This window comes from Lycorma delicatula, chromosome 9, assembly GCF_047948215.1.
Source record: "Lycorma delicatula isolate Av1 chromosome 9, ASM4794821v1, whole genome shotgun sequence".
NCBI lineage: Eukaryota > Metazoa > Arthropoda > Insecta > Hemiptera > Fulgoridae > Lycorma > Lycorma delicatula.
This window is the reverse complement of record NC_134463.1, coordinates 106,586,545-106,612,983: the sequence shown is the minus strand read 5'-3', so window position 1 is coordinate 106,612,983 and position 26,439 is coordinate 106,586,545. Positions and strand designations below refer to the sequence as shown.

Here is a 26,439-nt window from a genome sequence, read left to right as displayed (position 1 = left end):
GCTCAGAAAATTTTCAACATCGGCAAGGCAAGTTAAATTAAAGTCCATTTGGATGAAAGAAATACAAGATGACATGGAACAACTGAACATCTCAGAAGAATTAATCAAGGACAGAAGGAAATTTAGGGGTGAAATTAGAAATAAGAAAGTTGAACTGGAGCAAATAAGAGAAACGATAGGAAGAAGATGGATGGAGGAGAGGAAAAAGAAACATAGTGAATGAATGAAGTGGTTTTGAGAAGAAAAGAAAAGAGAAGAAGGAAGTAAAGCCATGATTGGCTCAAGTTCACGTGTCTCATTAAGGGGAATAATAATAACATATTTTACACACCCACATTAAAAAATCAAATTTGCATTTTTTTAAACAGATTTACCATATTGTAACTGACCACTGGAAACTTTAAAAACATATTTTAACAGATAAAGATTGTTTAAAATATTTTAAAAATACGATCTCTTAACTGAATTATGGAACCTGAAAAATGCACTACTGGGAAAATTGGTGAAAAGTATTTTTTATGCCGAATTTCTATATTGCTTCAGGGTTTGTTTTCAAATAAATAGTAGTCTGTAACAGTTCTAAAGAAAAGAACAAGATTCATCATCTTGTGGTATTCTGTTATTGGTAGTCTCTGGCATTACTGTTCTCTGTTTGTTTCTGTACCATACTTTTTTCCATCTCATCATAACCTTCACTACCCTTTATGTAATTTATTAACTTCAACATTTTCTTTTCTTTTTTCACCTTCAACAATGCTTGCAAGAACTGTATTCTTTTTCCCTTAGTTTTATGCTCGAGCCAGTTTCCTTTCCTTCTTCTGATAGTCACCAATATTGTTCAATCCTTCATTTAATCTTCTTAAAACTTAGTATATTACTTACTGTGTCCATCTATTTTATCTTATCTTCTCCATCCTTCTCCAGAACTACATCTCAAAAGCCTCGATCTTATGTTTTTCCTTTTTCCCCGGTGTCAATGTTTTATTACCGTACAAAAGTATACTCAAAAACATAGCATTTTACCAATCTCTTTCTCAGGTTCAGTTCCATGTTGCTGCGGAGTAGGATTTTCTTTCTAAAAAAGGCTTTCTTTGCCATCACAATTAATCTCTTCTTTACTCCTCCAGTTTACAATTAGTACTGCCCCGAGATATCTGTATCTTTTTACTTGTTCAGTTTTTTCTTCTGCTGTTACAACATCCATATCTTCCCTCTCGTTCACCTTCGTAACTTTTTCCCTCACATTTATTTTCCTTCATCCCTGCTCCCAATGTTTTTATCATTTTTTGTAAGTCTTAAGTATCTTTAGCTACAATCAGCAGATCGTCAGCAAATCTGACACAATTTATATTTCTTCCTACCTATGTTTACTCCCCTTTGGCTATCCAATATTCTTTCAACACTTTCTCGACATAAAGGGTGAACAGTGTTGGTGATAAGCAGCAGCCTTGGTCATTCCTCTGCCAAATTATAACTGATTTGTGAGATTCTCATAGAAACTTCCTGCAGCATAAAAATAATTTTTTCAGAGATTTTGTAGGGTATGCTTTAAAGGAAACCTTTTCTTTCTTGTTGCTACATTCCATAACATGATCTTTTTTTCAGTATTTATAACAAAATTTATTCACACATCTGTACAAAGTACAGTGCAAAATTTTGGTCACAAATAGGTTTAATTTCATGATAAGGTTATTTTTTATTATATTCCTTTGTTAAAAAAATACTGAAATAACATGTGTAAACAAACTCTTGTATTAAATATTAAGACTGAATTAGATTCGGGTTGTTCCTGATCAACATTTAAAATAGATCAATTCAGCAATAATGTATACCTTTTTTTTTAGGTCAAATTAATATTAATTGACATTTATTTTGCAGCATTATAAATATAAATATTAATTCAATGATAACAATTTATGATATTGCTGTCAATATGTTGCATAGTGTTATTGTTGTTGTTGCACTTCATTATAAATTATAAAACAAAGAGTCTGTCTGTTATGACAGGCCATGTATATCTTAAATCTAAGATTAAAAACTATATGATGTACTAAAGATTAAATATTTTTCTCAAAGGAAACCATAAATAAGATAAAAGTTGATATAGTTTTTAAAAAATTCTTCTATTAAATAATAATACTTTTCTAGAAAAGATTGCTAGATACAGTTTTTCAACAAATCTGTGAAACAATTCTCTTTTTAAACTTGCATTAAGTTTATTATATAAATGCAAATATGTATATAATGCTGTGTTATACAGTAACATCTTATCCATAGAATATATCTTATTAGAGAAAATATTGTCTTACATGTCCCAGTTTTTCCATTGTAACCAAAATTGTAAAGACAGGCTTCAGTAGGCCACTTATCCACTTTCCCCATGTGAGGCTTAAAACACAACAACCACTAAAACCTACTGTTTATGTGCTGAATTCTATAATACAAAAGGTTGTTTAAAAACCATTTTTGAAATAATACAATTCACAGAAACTCTGTAAATTTATATTGATGAGTTATGTCATGGTACACCTGATGTTATGAAGCTTCACATTTTGTTGTTTATGTGTTGTCATTTCTTCATCTACAATTGTGCATTGAAAAAAAAGTATACTTGAATCAAGATTATGTGAAGTGAAGTGATTTATTATGTGTATGTAGCACAGTGAGGGTAATTGAAAGAGGAATTTTGTTTACATTCTTCTAATGTATCTTATCATTTATTGAGGTGAATGCTGGAGAAGTGCCTTTAGATTTAAGTGATTTCCCTCCCTCTGTCGTGTTATTGGACTGTCTTCAGTCAGCGCAAAAGTTTTTATTTTGTTTTTTCTTTACTATAGATCAAGATTTATATTGTTGGCTCTATATCAATTTTTTTATTTGGTCTGATTGCATCAATTATGTAGTGTTGCATTTGTGTTACAATCACACTTCTGATGAACAGCAGATGTGTGTACTATATCACCCAGTTTATCGTTTATTTGTTACTATTTTTATACTAAATGAATTTCTTCTATAGAGAAGGAAACAGATCAGATCAGTCTTGGCCAGTTTCGATTTGTCAGGGTTATAAGATCAATTCATTAAAAACAAACAATTTGGGTCGAGCTAAATGTTTGAATGTTTTATTTTTGTCTTCATTAGTCGCTTGACTTTATAATTCTTTTCTTAAGCTTTATGACTTTTTAATTGGATTAATGATGAAATGTATGATCTCCTTTATGTTTTAATTGTTTAATATACTTTATGTTTAATGTACTTAATTATTTTGTTTTGGCGTAGTTAATTATTGTTTTATGTAGATAATTTTATTTTTTATGTAGAAAAAATAAATTTTTGTACTCTGCTTGTATTGATTAATTGTAATTTAAATAAATCGCACAAAAATTTGACTAAGATAACTAATAAGTATAATTATTTCTTTGTAATTTTGCTAATAACAGAAACTACTGGGTTCATAAAATTGTTTCACATCCATGCAGAAAGTACACCAGATTTTCGTATATAAGGTTTTAACTCTTGTATCTTGTTTCAGAAGATTGTGTTTTTAATTTTTCACCGGGAATACATATATTTTTTTCCCTGAAAAATATGCATATAAAAAAATGATATTTCTAAAAATGTTTGACCAATTAATGTTGGTGAGGAAAATTGCCCTTTAATTTTTTGTGCATGTTATGTACAGTAAAAATATTTTGAACAGCTACTGTTTTGGACTGAGAAGGAGTCTAAAAATGTATATATATATTTAATATTATTTCAAATATAAACCAACAAAACACAGTAATTAGATAAATGTTAATTTCTACTAATTAATTTTCACAGTATCCTGCATCTTCACTATATGTATTTATGTTTTTATTGTAACTGTCTATATATTTGCTGATACAACCCTAAAACAGATTTCATATAGATATTCTATTTGTGCTCTGACAGAGCAATTATTCCTTTATTTTACAACAATTTCTCTGTCTTGGTTTGAAAGTTTCAGTAATGAAATTGTGTAAAAATATGTTAAGCTCAAGTTTTACTAGGAAACCAAAGTTTTACAGCTGAATTGAAGTAATATTATTTTTGTATTTAGAAATATTAAATAAAATTAATTAAACAAAAATTATAATTATATTTGATGGATAATGTATAAAATTTGACTTACTGTTTTTTTTTGTTTTTTTTATAGGAAGTTGGAAGTATAATAGGAAGAAAAGGAGAAATTGTTAAAAGATTTCGTGAAGAAGTAAGTTTTTATAAATTTTTTTTAGTGCTTTTGTCAGGTAAAAAAAAAATTAGGGTTTATCTTCTTTTTTTTTAATAAGAATAAAATTCTTTCATCCTCTTTTTAGATGGATATTGTTTTAAATGGAATAAATTTAATTGTGATATAGTTGGTGTCTGTAATAAATTTGTTGTTATGGTGCTTATCTTAATCGATTAACCTAGAAAATAACCTGTAACACACAATAATAACCTATAACACACATAATCAATTAATTTATTTATCGTTACTTCTGGACAGGTCCATCATAACTCGGATTCCACTCTTGACACAGATAATAATTTGCATGTATTCTGCTACCAGTTTTTCTTTATTGTATTAGAAGAAAGAACAAAAAGTGATATTAATATACATTCCACTGAATGTTTTCATACACGTTAGTTTAGGTAACTGGTGCTGTTATGTTTAATAGAATCTGTATTTTCTGTGTGTTGTGCAGCTTGTATCTAGGTAGAATAAAGCGTGTGCCCTGTGGTGTTCTATGCTAATAGTTTCATCTCATCATTGCTGTTGTTCAGTTATCTTGCAACAAATATTATGATGTTTTTTTTTATTCATAGTAATTTACTCTTTCACTTCTTTTTTGAATTAAAAACATAAAGATATAACCTAACCTGTGTTAATTAAAATATTAGTGTTAAATGTTTTTATTTATTTAATGATTACTTTTTTGATATCTAATATTTATTGTTCTCTTTCAGCACACTTCAAAAACTTCACATGTTCCTTTCTGGTTTTCTGGATCTTTTCTTTTCTAGTTCTCAATCTTTTAAATTTTAGGTTTTAGAGGTTCAATTTTATCTTGAAAAAAGCACACCCACTGCAGTGGTTACTATACAGATCCTGGATTAAAAAGTCATCGAAAGATCCTGTTGATAGAACTACAAAGTGATAGTTGTAGCTGTACCATATTTCCCAGGAGCATAGCCCATACTAGCCATTATAAAGAGCTGAATTTTATAAAAATATTTCTTTCTAGTTAGTATTGATGATAACAATCAAATATATTTTATGTTTGATAATGTTGGATGACTAAAGAGAGCAAAGAACTACAGTATGTTTCAAAAAATTTCAGTTGTCTAGTTTAGAATAAGAATTGAAATGAAGTTCATTCATTTTGGTGATTAATTTTGCAAAAAAAATGTTGTTAGGTTAAAGATTACTGTTTGAAATGTATTACTTTTTGAAAAGTATTAGGTTGGATGTAAAAAAAATAGTTTTGTTGATCGTGTAAAGGATGTTAAGAAAGATTAATTTCAACATGTTCGTGTAGTTGAAGTGAAATGTATAATATTATCATTTTAATAAATATAAATTCAAAACAAAAATGAAGACAGCAGTTTCTGATTGCAAATATAGACCATTGGTAGGATAAATTGACAGTAGCGAAAGAGGTGTTAGAGATTTATTGTTAGATAAAGGAGAATGCTGCCGAAAAGCGTCTAACATCAACATTTTCAATACTCTATTTACATTCTTTATTATTAAATTGCTACTTATATAATTATGTATAATAATTATAAAAAATCTTTTGGCTTTTTTTTAGTATTTCTTGTTCATGGTACGTCAGTTTTTGATAATTCCGATCTTAGTATAATCTGAAAAATAGTATTTTGATGTTATGTATATTGGTGAAGAGTTTCTTATATATATATATATACACACTAAATAATTTTCCTGTATTTATATATATATATATATATATTTTTTTCCTCTAGTAACAAGATTTAATATATTGCAGTAGGTACTTTTAGTACTTTTACTAAAGCTTATTCTCAATTGAATTGTCACTGGTCAGCAAGAATCTAGATGAGTTTAGTGTAACAGAAAAAAATGTAATAGCAGTCAGTATCTGAGTAACAAAAGAGGATATTGATTTATTGATAGACTGATTGAATTTATTACTTCTTTTGTTCTTTGGCTGATTTTCAATTTTGTTACACGCGCGCACGTGCACACACACATCAGGGATATATCTTCCATTTACTATTTTGTTCCTTCTTACTTCTACCTTGATACCACTGTATTTCCTTTTTTTATCTACTTGAATTTGCTTCAGTTGGATTTCCTTTTATCATTTTCATTTTCTCCCATTTCATACCTCTTCATCTGTCCCTCCCATCCTTTCCTTACCATATCTTCTCTGTATTTGACATTGTGAATGAAATAGAGATTTGCAGATGTTGCTTATTGAATAGAATGACAAGAGATAATAACACAATCCTGTTTTCCTGTTTCATGCACTGTGCTCTGCTCCATTATCTGCTATTTTTGATATTTACTGCAATTGATCGGCCTAGTTAATAAGATTTAATAGATATTGGAAGTAAGTTTTATAAGCACATTTCTTTTTAAATTTTTTTTCTGTGAACATTAATTTTGTTGTTTTTTTATTCACATAATATAAGAAAAGAACATAATATAACTGACTTTATTTTTGTATTAGAGTATAGAAACTTGTATACGTTTACGACTCACTCACAATATCTATTTATACAGAGTGGTTTATATGTTGATAAATTAGATAATCCTTATTAAATATAAAGATAAGATGATAATCTACAAAATAATTTTTTTTAATTCTTGATTAGACCAGTTTCTGGATTTGAATAAACAAATTATTTCTGTTTGTTTTAATTGTTAATTAAATCATATTTTTCCTTTTTGTTTAGTTTTAATCCATTTTTCTTTGTACTGTGCATATGCAGTCTTGCAAATTTTATTTTAGAAACAGCTGTTAAATTTGTACGTGTATCTCCCATCTTTGTATACTTTTCAAGAAAAATAAAATAATGAAATATTTTCCAAGATTATAACTTTTTTTGTAGTGTCAACACAAAAGCACAGAACAGAGCATAGACTAGAATCTCGCGGTTTTCATTAACCTATCATTACTATTTTTATTTTATTTTATTTTTTATGGAATATTACCACTTTACTCTATTTTTAATGTTTTTTTAATATGTTTAGAATTTTTTTCTAAATGTAAAATTACATTCTTGTTCATTAATTATTTAAAAATTCATTACCTTTGTTTAAGATTTTTATGGAAATAAAATTATTTTTGATGATAACTGATCATTTATTTTGTTTTTTTTTTTATATGTTGATAGTTTCATTTTTAAGTTAAGTCAAAAATTTGGTCACTTTGCAACTAGATCCATTTATTTTGTACTTTAATTAAAATGATTAAGTTGTTCATTATTTTGATTACTTAAGCTATTCAATTATTTAAATTATTATTTTAAAGAAATTTTTATTTTTTTTTATCCCAGTTTTTTTAGAAATGTGAAATTAAACAGCTAAACAAAATGCTAGCAACATTCTTTACTCCATAATTTGGTACAAACTTAAAACATTAAACATTTGAAAAGTATATTTTTTGGTCATCATTGCTGGTTTTTAAAGTAAGTTGTATATTTAATCTTTTGTCTTATTTCTCATTTTTTTTAGTTTTATACTTCTTTAAAATCTGGATAGGCTACATAAAATATTGCCTGTATGAAAAAAAACCACTGTCAAGAAAACATAAAGATAAAAAACTGGCATATTAATAAAAATGAGAAAAGATATACAAACAGAAACCACTAAAGAGGGTGTTTCCCTCACAGAAACAACTTTAAGCTTGTGTGTGAGAATATGGAATGAGAATTTTGTAACATGAAAAATACTTTGCTTGAATTTGCCACTCTACCATGGAAGTCAGCAAGTCATGAGTTGAGTTATTGAGGCTCTCAGGATTGTGGGATTATATATTATTTGTTTTATCCTATTAAATTATTTTCTTGAGAAATTATTTTGAATATAAAAAAAAAGTTATATCAGGCTGTTCTGTGATTTACAATTATTTATTTAAAAGATATTTTAAATAATAATGAAACCACCAGTGTTTCCTCTACAAATTAAAAAAAATATAATTATAATTGATAGTTTGTTAATATAGAATACACCCATCTTTCCAAATGTGTTTTATGTTTATAAGGTCAAAACATAAAAGAAAAGAAAATCGGGTAGAAATAATTAAAGACTGAAAATCGGTTTACATCAGAATTTTCATGTGATTTAAGTAACCATTTTGTAACATGTCTTAAATTTAGTTATTTTAACATGCTTAAAAATCTTTGGACTGTATTTAAGTGTAATTTTTCAATAAATTTTATTTTGGTCATTGTTAACTATAAAGAATACTGGTATTAATTGGAAAAATAATTAATCGTATAATATGTTAAAACCACTATCAAGGAATTTATAAGGTTCACTCTTTCTGAATTAAACATGTTTTAGATAAAATTCATGCTTTTAAACAAATTTTTCCATCAAGTGATATTGCAGAGCACTATTCTGAAAAAGTCATTCATATACTCTGTATTTATTAGGCTAGTAATATTAAAGTATATTTGTAAGGTAAACTTATAACAGAAACTTATCTTCACCAATGAATTTATTACATACACCATATAAAAAATATTCAGCTTAAATAAATGTTTTATGAAGAATCCATTATATTACATTTTTAGAATTTTCATTGAATTTTGCAGTTAGTGGAATTAAACAATGTTCTTGTACTTGTTCATTTTCTTTATGATGTAGAACAATTTATTTTAAGCTTTAGAAATGTTAACAAAGAAACTGTTTTTCTATTATTTCTTTATTAATTGTCTCATTCCTTTAACAGTTGTTTTTTTTTTTTTAAGAATTTATTTGTATATTGTATTAAAAAGTTTGTGTACAGAAGCAGATTCTGAAGGGTGGAGTAATTTGACTATACTTATATTTTTTGATATATCATCCTATTTAGTAATTTTTATTTTTGACTAAGTGACATTTAATTGAAAATTAATTTCTCTTCAAGAAATATTAGTTATTGTGAATTTCAAAACAGGGAAATACAATGTGCTTAATTATACAATAAATAATTAGTAAGTTTAATTCTGTTAATAGATTGTGTTATGATATGTTTATACATTAAGGAGTCTCTTATCTAGACTTTTATAATCATCGTTCATTTGACTGGTTTAATGCACTTTAATTAGACCAATTCCTGTTCTGTTCTGAAATATCTTCTACATCCTATACCGTGAAATTTAAATATTTAGGAGAAAGAGTCAATAAAAACCGGACAGACTTCAGAAATCTAAATTTGAAAAATTAAATTTCCTAATCAAAGAAATTTACAACAAAAAGAATCTTTCTATTAATGCAAAATTGAAGTGTTACAATACTTTATTCAGGTCAGTTATCTTATAGCAAATTGAAACAGTTAATCTGACCAGCCTAGAAAATAAAACAGAAAAATCCTAAGAAGAGTCAACGGTTCCTTTGCAGATTCATGATTCAAGTGAATCCAAAAAGACTAAACAAACAACTTTTCAAAAACGTTTGGAAACTAAAAAGCCAAAAATGATACATAAAGCAGAAGAAAAGGGAATTCAAACCTAAGGATGAAAGAAGAGGACTTTTTGGATAGAATGAAGTTTAGAGAATAATTTATTATGCAAGTTTATTCAACTTGTGGTTGAAAGAAAAAATATAAAATAAGGAAATATGGAAAAGAAACAAAAATGAAATGGTTTGGTACCTAGTACTTAAAATGTGTTAAATCAGTATTCAGTGTAAGATTATCATCGTTTTTGTTAATCCTAGTTAAGGTAGTACTTTTCTTTTTCCTGTTTAGCCTCCGGTAACTTTAGATAATTCTTCAGAGGATGAATGAGTATGATATGTAAGAATGTAAATGAAGTGTAGTCTTGTACATTATCAGTTTGACCATTCCTGAGATGTGTGGTTAATTGAAACCCAACCACCAAAGAACACCGGTATCCACGATCTAGTATTCAAATCCGTGTAAAAATAACTGGCTTTACTAGGACTTGAACGCTGTAACTCTCGACTTCCAAATCAGCTGATTTGGGAAGACGCATTAACCACTAGACCAACCCGGTGGGTTAAGGTAGTACCTGTTGTTATATAACTTAATTTTATGAACATCGGTTTTATTTAATAAATATATTGTTGTTACATACAAAACATCACAATTAAAATTATACTAGATCTTGATTTTGTAGCAGGTGACTTAATCCTTTTTCTTCAGAGGTATTTCTGAATTACAATTTATGTAATGTAATTGTGTTGACCGACTGTTTATCGATTGGCAGAACTATAGTCCAGTTCAGTGTGTAATATAAGTGTAGAGTAATTTTTTAAAAAGGAAAATGACATTGTTTATAGGCCTTATTGCTTTTCTACCAAGTTCTGTTTCAGATTTCCATTCAATTATCATGTGCCAGACTATATGAAAACATGATTTTCTTTCCTTTTTTCTGATCACTGAAGCTTGATCTATTATTGTAATTTCAGTGTTTTAGTGAAGTTTCATCTTGCAGTGATGATTAGTTGCATTATTTATTCATTACTTACATATTATTCATTATTTACATATTATTCAATCTGGTGGTTTTTTTTTTTTTGTTTCAGTCTGGTGCAAAGATAAATATCTCAGATGGATCCTGTCCAGAAAGAATTGTTACAGTTACTGGACCTACTAATGCCATCTTTAAAGCATTCACACTTATTTGCAAGAAATTCGAAGAGGTATATTCCCTCCTATATTTTTAAGTAAAATAAAAATTGAGTTTCTGTAACTTTTTCTTTTTATTACCATTGAAAATGTGAGTGTTTTAATATTGTACTTATGATTCAGTTTAATCAACAGTAATGAAGCATTGATGACTAGTTTGAATTCACTCCATAAATAAGAATATAAATTATTTCAATGTTAATTTAAGTATTAAACATTGCTATATTTCAGAGTATGCTATAAATAAGTTACACGTGTGAGAAAGTGGAAAATTATTGTATGAATTAGTAATATGAAAACGGACAACGATGTCAGTGTAAATAACTTAAACAAAAGAATTATTGTTTAAATAAGATTTATGTTTATCAGTTATTTATTTGTTCTGATTTGTTTTATTACTGTTTAAGAAGAAGCTCTATTTTTTTTTTATATAAAGTTTTAATTCAGCTGTGCGTCATGGTTCGGTAAGTCACCATTGTCATGAGTTTTTCTTTGTACTATTGCCAGGTTTATTTTTGTTTTTAATTAGATGGCTCTTTTTTCTGTTTGTATATTTGATTTGTTAATAACTGAGTCAGCAACTTCTCTTAAAATTGCCTCTTGCTATTTCTTGTATGTTTATTTTTCTGTTATGATGTTATATTTTTCTTTCAGTTTTTAAGCATTTCATGAATTTCACAATTATATTTTACTTAATTTTTATTAATTTTGATTTGTAGTTAAAAGTGTATTTTCCCCCCTAACAAGCCTGCAGAGGACCATGCAAATATTTTCCTTTTTTCACCTCTAGAATTCCTTCATTCTTTCACTATGCTGTGTTTTTCATTCTTCTGTCCAGAACATGTAGTCTCTTTTCTTTGTAGCATTCACAAGAACTTTTACTGTGTGGATTTTTCTATAATTTTAATTTTTTTTTCACACAAAGTTTAATTTTATTTTTCGGACTGTGGTTTCTAAATTTCCAAAAGTTTTATTTTATTTTATTTTTTTTTAATTTTCTAATTTTTTTATTTGATTTAATACTGTTCCCGTATTTCATTTTTCTTTGGCCATGGATCATTCTTAAAATTTTCCTTGCAGTTTTTAAAAATGATTCTAGATTTTTTTTATATTACAGGTTTCTGTTCCATAGGGGATACTGGTTTAAATACTCTGTTATAGTGCCTCAACTTTGCATTTGTAGATAAATTTTTCTTGTATATATTTTTTTGTTAAAATTTCAATCTCTTAAAACTATTTTTCTGCTTTCAAATGCCTTCTTATCTGAACCATTTGAGATTGTTATTTCACCTAGATATCTAAATTTATCTGTACACATAATTTTTTAAAATTTGGTTTCTATACATTTCTTGTTTTGTTTGGAATTTGTCATTATTTTTGTTTTGTAAAGGAAATTTGTAAACCATTGAAAAGGAAATTTGTAAACCAAGTTTTTCTGTAATTATTTTCAAATCCTCAACTTGAGTAATTGCTTCTTTTTCTGAATTCGCCAGTAAAGTCAAATCATCTGCAAAAGTTAAGCAATTTACTCATATTTTTCCTTTCCCTGCCCCAATTCCTAAAGCAGTTCTATTAATATTCCAAAATGTTTTCATTATTTTATCTAATCTACATTAAAGAGTATAGGGAAAAGACCGTCACTATCTCTCTCAGTCCTGTTTTAATTTCTAAAGGATCGTTGATTTTACCTAAAAATTCTGTTTTTAAGAATTTCTTTGTAGAGTTAGATTTATTAAATTTTTAATTTACTGATCAACTCTATATTCTTTCATTGTGTCAATAAGAATTTCCCTGTTTACAGAATCATTGGCTTTTGAAAGTCAACAGATATAAACATAGGTTTTGATCTTAACATCTGGTTTTTAATGATTAATTTCAAACTTAAAATCTGTTCTGAACATGACCTACTCCTACTGAAGCCTCCTTGAAACTCACCTAACTTTGGATCAGCTTTAATTTCTACTGTGTTGAATAGTAGTTAAGAGAAAATTTAAATATTACTGGTTAGAGGGAGATCTCTCTCTAAAAATTCACATCTTTTTTACTTCCTTGTACGAAGTAAAGGAACTTTTTTTTTTAAATTTAAATATGTTGATTTATTAATAATTATTAACCTCTGATTGTAAAAAAATTTACGATTAATAATTCAATAATTACAATAAAGAAAAAAATATATATATGAAAAAATATCAGAAGTTATTAATGAAATAATATTTTATGTACTTTTCATTTTAAAAAAAAATCTGTATATGTAATTTAATAGGCATGCAAGGAAGCCTGGTGTCTACATCAGATTTTTTATGATTCATTTTGTGAAGAAGATTGGTGATTGCAGTTCTCCAATCCTCAGGGAATTTTTCTTCCTGCCAAATTTTTCCAAAAGGTTTACTGTTTACTGAAAGAAACTTTTCATTTGCTAATTTATACAATTTCACCGTTATTCCATCCTCACCAGCAGCTTTATTATTTTTCAAAGATTATAGTTTCTTTTATTTCGTCTAAATGTGGCGATATGGAATTTTTTTCATTTTGTGATGTTTTATAGTCATTTAACCTATTGTTGTGGGGTTTCACAGTTTAATAAATTTCTGCTAGATTTCACAGTCCTCTTTATTATTTGAGGTTAGAGATCCATCTTTTCTTTTAAAGCATACATTTGGTGGGATGTATTTGGTGGTTTGTGATTTTACTTTTTAACATTTTGTAAAAATTTCTAGTATTATTTTTAAAATTTTCATCTTAATTTTTCAGTCTGTTTGTTGAAATTTCCTTCTTTCTTCTCAGAATTTTGAGTTGTTTTTCCTAGCTTCTTCAGAATTTGAAGGTTATTCTCAACTATTTTAGAATTCCAGTTCTTCCATGGTAGGAGGAATCTTTTTTCTACAGCCAATTCACCTTTTGAATTCCACCATGGATGCTTTTTAATGTTATGTAATGGACAGATTTCCCTGACAGTCTCTATTAAACTATCTTGAATTTCTTCCCAGTTTTGGGAATTATTTGCTAAGATTTTATTCTGAAATTCCTTTATATTTGTTTCTAGAATACTGCAGTCAAATTTTGGGATTTTAACTTAAGGTTTTCATTTTAAAGCGAGAAAAAATTCATTTTAATTTGAGGTAAATAGTGATGGGTTGTTACGATTTTTAAACTTTTACATCCTGAATTTCTTTATAACAGTTTTTAGAGATCGCTGCATGATGTAACTGAAATTCTACCGTGCAAGAATTTGTAGAGATCCATGTTTTCTTTTTATTAGTTTAGGTTTAAAATTGTTAGCATTATTTTAAGGTTAAACTTTTTTGAGATCTGGATTAATGTTTCTCCATTTTTATTTGTTCATTTATGGCCTGGATACTCTCAAATTATATTTTTAAATTTTCTTTTTCGTCCCAGCTGGGATTGAAATTTCCCAATATAATTTTAGTATTATTTTTAGAAATTTTTATTATTTCATTTTCTAGAGTATCCCAGAATTCCTCTACTTCATGCAGGTCTGGTTTATTTTCTTGATTTATCAGGCCATGGACATTAATTAAAATATATTTATTATTTATAGATTTTAAATCTATTCTATGTGAAATCTGTTATAAAGTTATAAAATTTGGAATCTATTATGAAAACAATTTCTAAATGTGACATGCTCTTCATTATTTTTCTACCACATTTCCCTTTATGGATTCCAAAACCATGTAATTCAAGTGCTTCTTATCTGAAAATATGGTTTCTTGTAACACTGAGATTGAAATATATTTTTTTAATTCAGTTCTCAATTGTTTTAATTTCCCAACAGATTAAAAAGTTTATATTGAAAATGCTGATAAAGTATTTTCTTTTGTTTCTAAAATTAAGAGTTTTTCTTGTGATGCTCCGACTCATCAATTTCACATAAATTCAAACACCCTGAAAACTCAAGAATCTAATTGTCTGGTTTTGTCTTCAGGGTAATTTATTATGTGAGAAGTCATTTCCATGATATAAATTTTTTTGTGGTTGGACAGTGCCCAACTTTATATTACTAAAGTTGTGAGCCTTAGAAGCCTTAAGTCTACCCTGTATTGGATTAAGATAACCAGCCGCACCGTTGCGGAGGTGTGCATTTTCATTGTGTTATTTTAGAAACTAAAATAGGATGGAAAGAAAAGGTATTCATGAAGATGCTGTAACCCAAAATGGGCATATGTGTGTATTATATTTATATAATTTTTCTTTTAAATAAAAAGGAACTTTTTTTAACTCTTAAGCTCAACTTAAAGAATTGCAGCATTTAAGATCTGAATTATTTTAAGGTATGTTAGCACAATAAGAAATGGTTTTAATTTAATATTAATTCTATTATAAAATAAGAGAAACTATCATCAATTGTTTTTAAACTGAGGAATCTGGTATTTTTATTTACTAAATTCGTCTAAGGTTTATTTTATGAAATATTTACCAGGTTTATTTAAATTGTGGAATTAATTAAGTTGTTGACCGATAAAAATTTATTGGGAAAAATTATGTCTATGAAAAAAAAAATATGTATCTTGTTTTTAACAGAAATAATTTTATCCAGAATATGGATGTACATTTCTTTGACATTGAAGGGTTAAAATATTTATATGTATATTTCTCCACATATAAATAAATTGTTTTATGAGAAAAAAATGCTCAAGGTTTCTACATTTTAGGTATATCTTTGGTGTCATGAATTGTTTTTTGTTGTTTTACTTATGTTATAATTTTATCATTTTTTTAATTGTTTTATTTTAAAGCACCAGATTATGAAATTATAACTTATTTAATAGAAAAATACTAACTATGTTTTAAAAGAAAATTTTTTTTGCCTTCTCTCTATTTTTGTTGTCACTTAATTGCTGTTATCAGTATTCACAAAACTCCACTTAACTATCATCAGGATATGGTATTACATCTAATTAATGGAGTTGTTTTGAAGCAATTTAAAATAGTAACTTGCACCAGAATTTCTGAATTTATGAAACCTTAAGTGAAACGCAGAGCAGTTTGTGGAAAAATTATTTTCGAACCTTATCGAACTACGTGACTGTTTGACATGATTCCCTTACTGTACAATTTTTGGTTTACAGTTTCGTTTTTATCAAAGTATTATGATTCTCATAACCTTTCAAAGAATATATTTCCCTTTTGTGTGGCGATCATATTTTCCAGCTCATAATGTTTAAAACATTTTGAATTAAAATTTTCTGTTTGTCCCTAAATCTATTTCTTCTGAATTTTTAACTTGTCCAGAGTATAATTTATTAGATACTGTGCGTATGTTTTGCTTTAAGATGGTTAGATTTTTCTAGAGTTTACATTTTTTTAGGTAGTTTTTTAATATTTTTCTTAAGTTTTATTATTGTCATTTCAAAATTTATTTTACATCTTCTTACTGTTATTATTATTTTTTAATTTTATTTGCTTCTCATACTGGTTTTTCTGAGTACGAGACTAAACGAGTGTAGTTTGTCTTTCGATATCAGTTCCAGGAGATGCAAAATGGCGGAGGGGGAGGCGGACCACGCCCCCCTATTACCCTCCGCTTGATTGTACCCGCTTCGCAGTGTGGTTCACTTATTGGAAAAGGAGGGTCTAAGATAAAAGAGATACGTGAAGTTACTGGTGCATCTATTCAGGTCGCGTCTGATATGTTGCCGAACTCGACTGAACGTGCTGTAACAATCACCGGTACTAGTGATGCAATTACTCAATGCATATATCATATCTGCTGTGTCATGCTCGAGGTAATTATATTTTTTCAGTATTTTTATTTAATTTCAGATATTCCTTTTATTGTGCAATCATTTACTGATTGCGTTTAATACAAGTTCACCCAAAATTAAAGAACAATTGAATCAATGGAAAGAAGCTGATAGAAGGGCTGTTAAAAAAGGTAAACGTCATTGCACCAGCTGGAAAGGTTACAGAAACAGTTTTTTCTCAAGACAGAAGTTAATCGATTAATTTGAATAAAAGGAAAAAGTCATTAGAGATTATTGTACAGTATTATTTAATGTATAAAGTATGAAAAAAGTAAATATTATCAAATTTATTTTTAAAAAAAAAGTCATTACAGTGCATGAGTTCACATGATAGGTACTGCACAAGAAAATTATAAGCAGTAGATGACGATTAAGATTAATGATAATGATTGTTGTTGATTGTGAATTATAGATGAGTTACACGTAGTTGCTTTCACATTCCCATATATTCTTGAAATTTATCATCATGCGACTGTTTCCTTACAACAGATATTAAAAAGTTGTGTTTTATGAGTCAAAATTTTGAATCAAACAATGAAGTAATTTATAAAACAACCATATTTTGGAAGTTTCAGTTATCGTACTTTCTGATGTCAGAAAGTATAGTTTGAAGTATCGCTGGGATAAATGTTTTGAAATAAATGGTCACTGTCACAAAGCAAAAAGATTTTCTGAAAAATTCTGTTTTCATACTGTCTGGAAAATTATCAGATAGCTTCTCATAAATTGCAACTTGGCCAGTAACCCTGGAAAAACAATTTATATGATGTAAATATTAATTTTTTTCTATCAATTCAATCGATCAATTAAATTTTTTTTATCAATTTTTGGGGTAGCACTTTAAAGTCATGTATTTTTCTTTCCGATGAGTATTATTAAAAAAACTTAAATGGTAGTTGACCAGTTGTAGATATGTATACACCTTCTTTACTTGAATTACAAACATTTTTAACTAAAGATTTTTGTTAAAAAATTGCTTTACAATAATTTAGAACAATATTCATCAATAACAATATGACTTCATAAATAACAAAAATTGTTTATAATAAAAGTAATAATACAAAAAACAAAATGTTTTTTATTTCTAAACTTATTTTTGTAAGTTGATACATGTATATGATGCGAGCAGGTCTGTGGTGGTCAGAGATGATATATTAATGTTATGGATTTTAATGAACTGTCACATCCTACTCAGTTGTCTGGTAGGATTTAATGGATTTAATACTCTAGGGATTTTGATGTTGGTTTATATATACCGGTATCGATTGTCTGACATTGACTAATTGTTATTGTGACAAGAGACACTACAGTTGCTCTTGGATCATTGTATTTATACATATATTGGCCATGTTTATACATTAGAAATATTCTCTTGCTTTATTGATTTATTTGGTTTTATCATTTTAGGTATGTTGTTTTTCTAGTATTAGCATGCTTATTTAAAATACATTCAATGAATCTTATCAAGCCATTAATAAGTTAAATTTTATTTGTGATGATTTATAAAAAATGAATGTTCATTCATGATTTTTTTACATTAATTAAGCCTTTTTTAATGTATTTTTTATTTAGTATAATTAATTTATTAAATAAAATTTAATTTAAAATTAATTTGTTTAAAAAAATAATATTAAGCATAGGAATAATAGACATCTATATTTAGTTTATTAATATTTGTGAGGTGAAGTTAACTGTATTTATTGAATTCAGTTAGTTATATAAATTATTCTTTTTTTATATTAATAAATCTGACAGTTGTAAACAAAATGATAGTAGTCTGTTAACTTTTTAAAAATTTATGTTTCTTAAGTATGTACTTGACTAGTCATTGTTACAACAATTATATCTTTGTTATGGGTTGGTTTAGGAACTAGTACAGTACAGATTTCAGACCATTTAAGAAATTACCATGTATGTGATGTATCAGTCTTTAATGTAAAAATTTGAACAGAGGTTATCAGATAATTAATCAGTTTCCTTGTATTGTATTTTTGTTAACCAGATTTAAAATGTTCAAATTATTTTTCATACTTTTACTTGTATTTCGACTTTATTTCTGTTACACTTCGGTACTTATTTTTTATTAGCTCTATTCTACTTTAGCCTTAAATTTCTTTGATTAAATCTTTTTAATGAGAAGTAGGTTATATAGTGATTTTTTTTTAGTGAGACTTTACATGTTACACTCATGATCCATGGGTGATGAAAGTTTGGCAATAGATTTAGATAGCCTTGCACACATAAATTTATTTTATGAAATATAGTGATTGATGTAGATTGCACAAAGAAATATATATTTAATGCTGCTTGTTTACATGTTTTTAAACAGTACTACAACACATTATTTTTACTACTTTTCTTATCCAAATATTGTCCCTTCCCTCCAATTAAATTCTCTTGCATATTGACATCGATGTAACCATTTTGTTGGACTGTATTGTATATCCCAATTTTGTAACACTGATGTAGTTTTACTGTGGGAATTTAACATTTTTAAAGTATCCATTTTCTTGTTTGCCTTGATCACTTAGAAAATCGTTTCTATAATACATATATAAAACTTCTAGTAAAAAATTTCTGTTATTCTGGTTCTTTGTTTTTTGTGTTCTGATTCTGTTCTGTAGTATGTAAATTATTTTGGACAGTAATTTTTATTGTTATTATTATTTTTAATTAATAAATTACTAGATAATTAGGATGAATAATATATCCTTCAAGCCACATATAAATTATTGTGAAATAATGGCAGAAAAAGGCGATCAACATTCTCACAAAAGCCAAAAAAAGCAATTGCTTTTTTCTAAAGTAATTACTTTAGAAGACATAATGAAATTTAGAAACTAAGAAATACAGATATCAAATAGCCACTGAGTTTTAATTATCACATACTAGTAAGTAATAAACCAGTAAGTAGCCTTCCTTTCCCCTTTTTTGGGTAGTAATAGTAGTATTAGTTGTATCAAACTAGTAAGTAATATTGTAAGAAAAACAGTTAATTAAAAGAAGATATAGATGGTACAGTGAATCTTGCTCTTAACGAAAACAAGAATTTGCCTCATTGTGGAAGTAGAAACAAATTTTAATGGAATGAATTTTAACTATGGATGCAGAAAGCTCATTTGTCTTAATTAAACAACGCTTTCTGCAAACTCTATAACAGCATTTTAGATGTCAAAGCAACAACAAGATGAGAACTGGGGAAGCTATCCATATCAACAAAAGGTAATTTGATTTAGAAGATGAATAAATTATGAATTAAAGTATTAGATGGAGTCCTAGTTGCAGGTCTTGGTATTAAAGTTAAAAGTTTAACCGCTGATTACGAATATATTACCTAAGATAACAAAGGAAGGCGAATATTCAACTAGTTTAGCATTCTACTTAGTTAAGCAAAGACAATATCAATTAGCAGGCTTCTGCTGGAAATAAGTTGCTATTGTAGATTGAGACAGCCAAACAAGGAGAACAGGATGCCTTGTTAAGAGTAATGTGTAACTGAGTTTTTATGCAATTTAAAGTAATGTGGACCTATTTAGTCCATTAGAATTTTTAATTTCATCAATAAAAAAATTACTCTGAAGCAAGATCGATCTTCCTGCAGCTATATACAGAAGCTACGCAATAATCCAAAAACTAGAAGTTATTACTTCCCTGGCTTGTTATCATTTTTAGCAACTAATAGGTCATTATTGTGGAGGAGGTCTACTGTGTGTTATTTTTGTATATCTTTTCAGTATAATGATCAGGTAATCTATACCGGTATTAATGCTGACCACATAAAAATCTATTTTTGGTTATGAGGCATTTGATAGCTGTGCCAATTCCTTGACTAATCAGCCTCTACCACCACATCAATTTCAGTAACTGGGTAGCTTGTAATTATATGAAAATATTCATTTTTTTTAGAAGATGTTTTGCAGTTAAGCAGTATCTGAGAGAGGTTAGTATTGATGGTTGAAACCAGAAATGTTTGAGAATGTTCTTGCTAACTTTAAAATTATTCTATGTACAGTAAGTACTGTTAAAACTGCTAGCTTCTTCCTGGTTGAGTCTAAATTGATCGTTATTGCAATCTACTGCTGTCGAAATGGTTTGCTAATAATAAAGTTTAGTGGCTTTGATTTATTGAAATAAGCAGTAAAAAGCAGTCATGAAAGCTAACCGATTTGTTCATAAGGTTTTATGTTAATTTGTTTTAGATATTTTCATGTAAAAAGAAGTTTGGAGTTATCTTTTTTTTTTAAGTAAAAATGATTTTCTTGTTTCAGTCGCCACCAAAAGGAGCAACAATACCATATCGTCCAAAACCTCAAGTTGCAGGACCAGTTATCCTTGCTGGAGGCCAGGCGTATACGATTCAAGGGAACTATGCTGTACCAGCCCATGGGGATGTAAGTACCCCGTTGGGTCCCCCTCTGGGACTGGGACCCCCCCTGTTTCCCCCTGCACCACCGGCTGGCCTGGTCGACCCCCTCATCAAGAACGGGCACTTGCAGGCTGCCCTTCCGCCGGCACACCTGGCCGCTGCTGCCTGCGAAGTAAGTCACCCCCGCCTCCTAACCAATGCCCAGCCCCCGCCCCCGCGCCCACTACGAGTCTTGTCTTGTCTACCCCCCTACCACCATACACCAGCTCTGTCTCTTTCTCTCTATCTGTCTCTTTCTGTTCTTTTTTCTATTCTTTTTCTGTCTTTTCCATATTTTCTATTTCTTCTTATTCTTCCATGTACTTGCATCGACTATTTAATTTTAGTTATTTATGTTATATTGTAATTTAGTTCTGTTGGTTTTTGTTTACATATAACATAAAAAGAGTATTATATAAAATTGGTAATAGAAAATAAATGTTCAAAAAAGAATGGGGAAAAACAAAAAGAAGCAGAAAAATTATTAAATTTGTTAATGGACTTCCCTAAATGCTGTAGAAATCCAGTCGACCAAGTGAATAGTAAAAAATAAGTACCAATGTAATCATAACAAAACAGGATTGTTAAGAATTACGTTAAAATTGTTGGGCAACTGTGTTGCTGATGCATTTATTATTGCCTTTACTTCTGCTCAGGTATTGCTAAACAGTGGCCTTATTTTTGCCATGTACATTCACTTACCAATACATGGTTTGAAATTAATCAAATGAATCGTTGTAATATATTTTCTTAATTTTTACATAACTGTACTGAATATTATAAAATAAATGAAGTATTATTTTGTGACTAAGTATCTGATGTAAATTCGAATAACTGGTACAATTATTACAATTTTTATGTGAAATGTCATTTCTGATAGTTTAATCTTTTACTTTTATTTTTAAGCCCTAAAGAAAATATATGTTCACATAAGATGTTATACCTAAATTTCAGTAAGATTGTTAGAAAAAAAACAAAAAAGAATAGAGTAGAAAATAATATAAATTTAACTGTGTATATTTACATAATTTGAATATGTATGTTAAACAAAAGAAAATGCATGGATATTCATGCAAAGCATGCCAGCTGTCAGTTTAGTTCTAAATATCAATTACAGTGTGTGAACCAAATGACTGAAATCATTTTTTAAAACTTTTTAGTTATCTGAAAATAAAAAGTTTAAATTTCCATATACAATTCTGAAAATAAACTACATTATAGAATTTTTTATAAACTTTTAAATCAAATATGAGAATACTTTGTTCCTTTTTTACCGTTAAATATAAAATTAGGACAACATTTTTATGACCTTTAAATGGTCTTTTTTATGACCTTTAAACGGTCATTTTTATGACCTTTAAATGTATAATTCCTTTGCCCAGAGATTAATGTTTTGTTAAAATTTGATAAAATACAACATTCCATTTGTGTTAACAGATATTTAAAGTCCAAAATTTTAGGGAATTTAGATTCATATTAAACCCCATTGCTCAGAAAAAAAAGTGCAAAAAAATATGGGTATCAAAACAAAATATTAGGATTTGAAGAATGCCCCTTAATTTAACTGTGGTTTGTAAAAAAAAAAACCCCACGAGGTTTTACTTTCTCAACAGCTTATTGTATAGAAAGTATCGCAGATTATTTTCTAAAAAATGAATATTTAAATTAATTATGTATATATATATATATATATATATATGTTTATTTAAAAAAAATATTTCTATTAAAAAAAAAACAAAACCATACTACAGAATGTTAAAACGATTCATATCTTACCTTAATTTTTTATGTACAAGATATCCCGTATCCTCAGGCATGACTGTCATAATTCTATTATTGCATAATAAAAATTTAAAAATAAATATACTAAAACTGTGAAAATTGTGTATTAATTTACAGTACTGCTACCTGTTGCAGATTTTATAAGGTCCTCAAAAACTGTCTGATGGTTTTTATTAAATTGAAATTTTTTTTTGTATTTATAAATGTAATATTTTTCTGATATATTTAATCTTATATCATCTTTATTAATATCTAATATTTCTAAATTTGTGTTAATATCAAAAATAAAATCTTTATTGTTTATTTGACGGTCTGCCACATTAAACCTAATTTATTATTTTTGTAATATGTATAATGCTCAAGAAATCTAGCACAAGAGCTAGTTTGAATATTTAATTAGTTTGAGTAAGAGTTGTAACACTCTTACTTTTTTTCATAACAATTTTGATTTAAAGGAATTGTATATCAAAATGTTAACCATTATTATTTAAGAAGTTAGATTAGTTTAACAACCTCTGAGTTTTTAAATAGTAGACAAATTTTTGTTTTTATCATTTATTTTGGGAAATGGAAACAAAAGATAATGCTAGAAAATTAATTTAGTAATTTTTATATATATATTTTTTATGAATAACTAAAAAAAATTAGTTCATGCAAGAACATTCCTGTTGTGATTGAAATTGCTTCTTATGCTTCTTTGCACCTATCCTTTCATAGTTTTTAATGATAATTTTTTTGATTTGTTGATTATTTGTAATTACATTTTGTTAATTAATGTGTGTGATCATTCTGTGCAACGTTATGCTTATTGGGTTTTATTATTATTTATAACAGTTTATAACCAATATATTAATCATTTTTTAAATATTTAATATTTATATAGGGTTTTACTGTTTAATATTTTTTTTTGTAATTCTGGATAACATGTGATAAATTTGTTTTTTATTCCTGGTAATTTCAGATATTTTGAAGCAAAATAAAAATTTAGTGATAAATAAATTGGTTATAAATTGCTTTTTGAAGAAAATATACAAAAACATTATCATGCTTTTTATTAATTCTAATTTTACAGTTACAAAGGATTAGATTTAGTATATTTTTATTGTTGTGTTTAGTGCAAGGCTTAAAAAAATCACTGCTCTAATATTACTTGTTTTGTTTATATAAAATAATTTTTATTTAATACATTTTTCAGATTAGATATTAAATATCTTGTATTTATTATTATGAGAAAAAGATAAGTATTTATCAGAGATAAATTATTTATATAGGTTATTATAATGATTAAATAAAAATTAAAAAAAAAAACGATTCAGCCTTTTATTTTATATAATTAATTACAAAATGTATTTTAGGACCATTATAAATTTAAATGTTTAGATTTTTGATGAAATTTTTATTACTGTTTATTTATTGTACTGGATTACTAGAAATATTTTTTACCTGAAAATAAGGAACTTATTATTTATGCATGTTTATCTAACCTAGAATTATTGTTTTTTTCAAATCGAACACTAGTTGAGAGATTGTTTAGCTTTGTTTCTTGGCAATCAAAGCAAATAAAGCATAATAAGTATCTACTTGGTAATTAGGTGAATTATCATTATTATTATTATTATAATATTGATTCAATTTATTTTCATCTTTTAATTGGCTGGTAAAAAGTAACTCTCAGCTGTTTTGTAAAGGTTTTTTTCACACTCTGCAGCAAATAAAATTACAAATCTTTCATTTAGTATCCAGTTGAAATGTGTAACTATTCAAGATTGCATAAATTTTGTTTGCTGAAGATGTATCATTACTTTTAAATAGAACATAATTTTGAAACAATACCCGTATAATGAATTAGGTATCAATTTATTTTTTATTGTATTGCTTTGGGACTTTTTTTTTATTAATTTGTGTTTTTTGACATTTTTTTCTGTTATTAGGTTCTTGTTTTATTATTTTTTAAAGATGTGTTACATATTTTTTTTTTTTTTTATCACTAAACCCACATAATAGCTGTTAATAAATATAAAGTGCAAGAATAGTTTTAGCTCAAAATGTACATTTGAAAATTTTGTGTTAAAAGAACTTTTAGTTCTGTGTAATGTGAATCTCTTGTATATATATATCGTTAAATATGATGATATATTTTGTTTCTTAATGAAATTTTACGTTTTTTCTACTGAAACATTAAAATAAAGTGCAATGGAAAAAACATATTGTCCAATGAGAAAAAATTATAAATGAGCAGATGTAAAAAAGATAAAAATAAGTTTTCTTTAGAGCTTCAGTTCATTTATTGATTGTGCTCGCTTGGAAGTGGATTTGCAAACTCCCTTAAAATGTGGTTAAATAATGTTTGATGTTGATTTGTTCATTTGCTTTGCTATGTATATAATAACAGGAATAACCTTTATAGAATATCTCAAAGAAATAAAAAAAATACTTATAAATATACTAATTGCAATATGAAAATTTTATTCATGTTAATATACCTGCTTCAATGGTATTTTTGACATACATATTTGACAAACACAACTTATTACATGACACAACATAATATATTAAACGAACAATGCAAGTAAATGTGTTATCCGATCACTTATAAATTTTATGAGTTTGTGAATAACTTTGAAACTGGCACCTTATAATCAATAACAGCAATGCATTTGTGCTCCCTTGTTGTTATTAAAGGAGCTGTGTTATTATAGCACTGAAAATATTTTCAAGAATATTTCCGTACATTTAAGAAGCAAGAATTGTATTTCAAGAATGAATGAGATCTTCTCAGACATTGATATCCCTTCTTTCAATGCTTCAAGAAATTATTCTTGCCAAGTTATATTGAATTTCATATTTTTTCTTTTCCAGAAGTTATTCTCAGGGAAGTTATTTAATAATGCCTATGTGGTGTATTTGTCTTACTTACAGATGAGTTATTTTTTAAAAAATATTTTTAGTATCGTATCTTATCAGTTATTATTGTATTGTAGTGATATTGGCCACATCCGCATAACAACCCTTAAGTGACCTGCAGTTAATGCTAAAAATCAACAGCAGTTGATGGTGAATCTGATATTCCTACTTCTTGCTATATTGAGAAAGCAACTGCCACTAAAAAATTCTTCCTGAAAAACTTTTTTCACAGCATAAAAATTTAACAAAAGATATTAATCATTCAAATAATTTAAAAAAAAAATCTAGTGTAACTTAATATTTAATGAAAAACCATGCTTAAAAGCAGAAATATTAAAATCTGTATAATTTCATGTTTGAGCCAATTTTTGTTTAGTAATTATCTCCCTTCTTTTACTAGCTGAAAGGCAGTATAGTGGACTATTAGATTTCTTGTTATCAAGTTATTGTAATCAAGTTGAACTATGACTCTTATTATGATACATTCAAGCTTTAATTTTTTCCCTCCCCATGTATGCTATCTATGACTGTATATATTGTCTATGCTTACAGTTTTTGAAATACATTACATTATAACCGTAAAGAAACCCAACATAGACTGCACAGTCTTTCAGACTAGTTTAGAAAAATATCCTTCACTAGTCCAATTTATTTTCTGTGCTATTTGCTATTTTCTCATATTTTCAAAATTATTTGCATTTTTTATTTTGTAAGCAGGGATTTTTTTGAGAAAATT

General features: G+C 27.3%; 1 protein-coding gene across 12 annotated transcripts in view; it reads left to right on the top strand.

Annotated features, from left to right (window-relative positions):
- The window catches only part of mub (poly(rC)-binding protein mub), a 493,744-nt gene that overhangs the window by 408,427 nt on the left and 58,878 nt on the right, over positions 1–26,439 (top strand). For 7 of the 12 annotated variants that reach the window (XM_075376032.1, XM_075376022.1, XM_075376025.1 and 4 more), the window contains 4 exons: positions 4,178–4,234; positions 10,748–10,864; positions 16,316–16,594; positions 20,881–21,150. In XM_075376032.1, coding sequence (XP_075232147.1) covers positions 4,178–4,234; positions 10,748–10,864; positions 16,316–16,594; positions 20,881–21,150 — 723 coding nt within the window. The remainder of the gene's footprint in view (positions 1–4,177; positions 4,235–10,747; positions 10,865–16,315; positions 16,595–20,880; positions 21,151–26,439) is intronic. The other 5 variants (XM_075376033.1, XM_075376027.1, XM_075376029.1 and 2 more) reach the window with 3 other exon arrangements.